Source organism: Carlito syrichta, unplaced genomic scaffold (assembly GCF_000164805.1).
Source record: "Carlito syrichta isolate Samal-C Ts95f unplaced genomic scaffold, Tarsius_syrichta-2.0.1 Scaffold135894, whole genome shotgun sequence".
NCBI lineage: Eukaryota > Metazoa > Chordata > Mammalia > Primates > Tarsiidae > Carlito > Carlito syrichta.
In genome coordinates this window covers 346581-348819 of record NW_007079990.1, presented here as the reverse complement: position 1 = coordinate 348819, position 2239 = coordinate 346581, and the positions used below count along the sequence as shown (strand labels likewise).

The window sequence follows — 2239 nt, the reverse complement described above, 5'->3', positions numbered from 1 at the left end:
TGTTAGGATGGCCCCTGGAAGCCTTGCAGAAGGCTCTGGTGGCCAGGGGCCTTTAGCACTCAGCTCTGCTCCGAGCTTCTGCTCTCATACTGGCCCAAGCCCTGCTTTGCTCGGCCCACTTGGCAGGCAAACCTGAGCGGTGTCTGGAAACGCTTGCCATTGGCTGCTCCCGCTGGCCTCACTCACACAGGCTCTTTGGCCTCCCCTTAGCTCCTCCATCCCGGCGATGGCGGCCATCCTCCTGACCACAAGACCCAAGGTGAGTGGCCCCATCTCCACCTGCTGCCCCCTTGCTTCTGGACCTCTCCAGCGGTTGCTCTGTCCCTGAGAAAGTTCCGCTTGTTTTTCTTCATCTCACATCTCCCGCAATCCTGAGCCTCCCCCACCTGCCGAGTTATTCAGGGGTCCCCCCACCCCATGTTTCCCGGGACCCAGGGAATTCCCCTGTGACCACAGGAATGGCTGCTTTTAGGTGCCAGTATCATTTGAGGACGTGTCCGTATACTTCACAAAGGCAGAATGGAAGCTTCTAGACCTCAGACAAAAGATCCTCTACAAGCAGGTGATGATGGAGAACTATAGCCACTTGGTGGCTCTGGGTAAGTGACTCCCCCAGCATGCATACACCCAGCCCCGCCTTCTCTGTCTCTGGACCGTGTTCATTTCTGAGTTTCCTCGTTTGTTGGTTACCGTGGGCCAAGAATAAATGCCTTTCTCCATTGAACCAGCAACCCATTGCCGGGCAGCTGTCATCTCAACAGGACAGTTTTTAGCTACATGGTTGAGACCTGTAGATGTTGGAGGTAAGCATGTGAGCCTGTAAGTTTCAGGAATAGCCTGCCAGACCCCTACTGCATATAAAGTCATGGATTGAATAAATGTCCTACTCACAACATGGATGCAAATCATACTGGAATCTTTCAGTGCACTATTTTAGACTTCATCAGTTTTGACAAAGGTTGTATTTTACATTCATGCACTGTATAGAATTTAGTAGCATTTTTTCCTTGCATCAGCCACACAGGTCCCATGGGAGCAAGGTGTGCACTTGGATTTCAAGCCTCAAGAAGTCCAGGAAGGAGCTTGCCAATGCACCTCCACCTCATGAAGTGCTGCCCATTTTGCCAATTACAAGACAAAACCAAGATTTGTGGGCTTGGTGGGCAGGGGCTGGAGCACCCGGAAGGCTTTCAGGTGGGGCCAGGAATCTCTGAGGCACTTCTCATGTCCCATGGGAGCCTCCCCACACATCCTCACTTCTCACACGTTTCCTGGCCTCCCTGCAGGCCAGGTGTCAACATGCTTGTCCTCTCGGCCCAAATCACCACCTGCACAAGATCCCCATGCCTTCCTGGCCCCAGACGCTTAGGAGCCCTTGGCATCTTGGAGGGACTCTGCCCTTGATCCAGACCTCCTCCCCCCAAGGGACACTTTTTAGAAAATGCTTTGTCCTCCATAGCCTGAAGAGACCACAGCTGGCCTTGGCCAGAGTGGTCCTGACCCACCTCGTTTCCACGGACAGGATTTTCCTTCTCCAAGCCTCACCTGATCTCCCAGTTGGAGCGAGGGGCAGGGCCCTGGGTGGCAAACTTCCGCATCTCGAGGGCCACCACAGGACCACAGGCAGGTGAGTGGGAAATTCTCTTTTATGGCAGATGTCAGTTTCCCAAGGAGCACTGCCACCCGCCAGGTGTCATAGCAGCTCTGCTGTCTCCAGTCCATCTCCGACCCCTTTCCACCACCCCTCTCCATCCTGCTCCTCGCCCCAGTCCCCCTCTCCTGCTGTCTCCCCTCCGCCTTGGCCTGAGGGTGAGACTGCCTGGTGCTCTGTCTTTACAGGTGACAGGACAAAGAGCAAGACATCGACTTCAGAGCAGAAGCATTCTGGAAGAGAACTCCCCACGGCCTACCTTCAGGGTGGCGGGGTCAAGCAGGGAGGTCCCCAGGGCTCGGCCGGAAGGCAGCAGGACCCCAGGGGCGCAGAGAAGCGCTACCTGTGCCAGCAGTGCGGGAAGGCCTTCAGCCGCAGCTCCAACCTCATCAAGCACCATGTCATCCACAGCGGCGAGAAGCCCTACGAGTGTCCCGAGTGCGGCAAGCTGTTCCGCCGCAGCTTCGCGCTCCTGGAGCACCAGCGCATCCACAGCGGCGAGAAGCCCTACGAGTGCCCCGAGTGCGGCAAGGCCTTCACGCGCAGCTCCAACCTCGTCAAGCACCAGGTCATCCACAGCGGCGAGCG

At 56.4% G+C, this 2239-nt stretch overlaps 1 protein-coding gene across 1 annotated transcript in view; it reads left to right on the top strand.

Annotated features, from left to right (window-relative positions):
* Positions 1–226: 226 nt before the first annotated feature.
* The window catches only part of ZFP92 (ZFP92 zinc finger protein), a 3581-nt gene continuing 1568 nt past the window's right edge, over positions 227–2239 (top strand). The window contains 4 exon segments of the mRNA XM_021708357.1: positions 227–259; positions 473–599; positions 1523–1627; positions 1840–2239. Coding sequence (XP_021564032.1) covers positions 227–259; positions 473–599; positions 1523–1627; positions 1840–2239 — 665 coding nt within the window.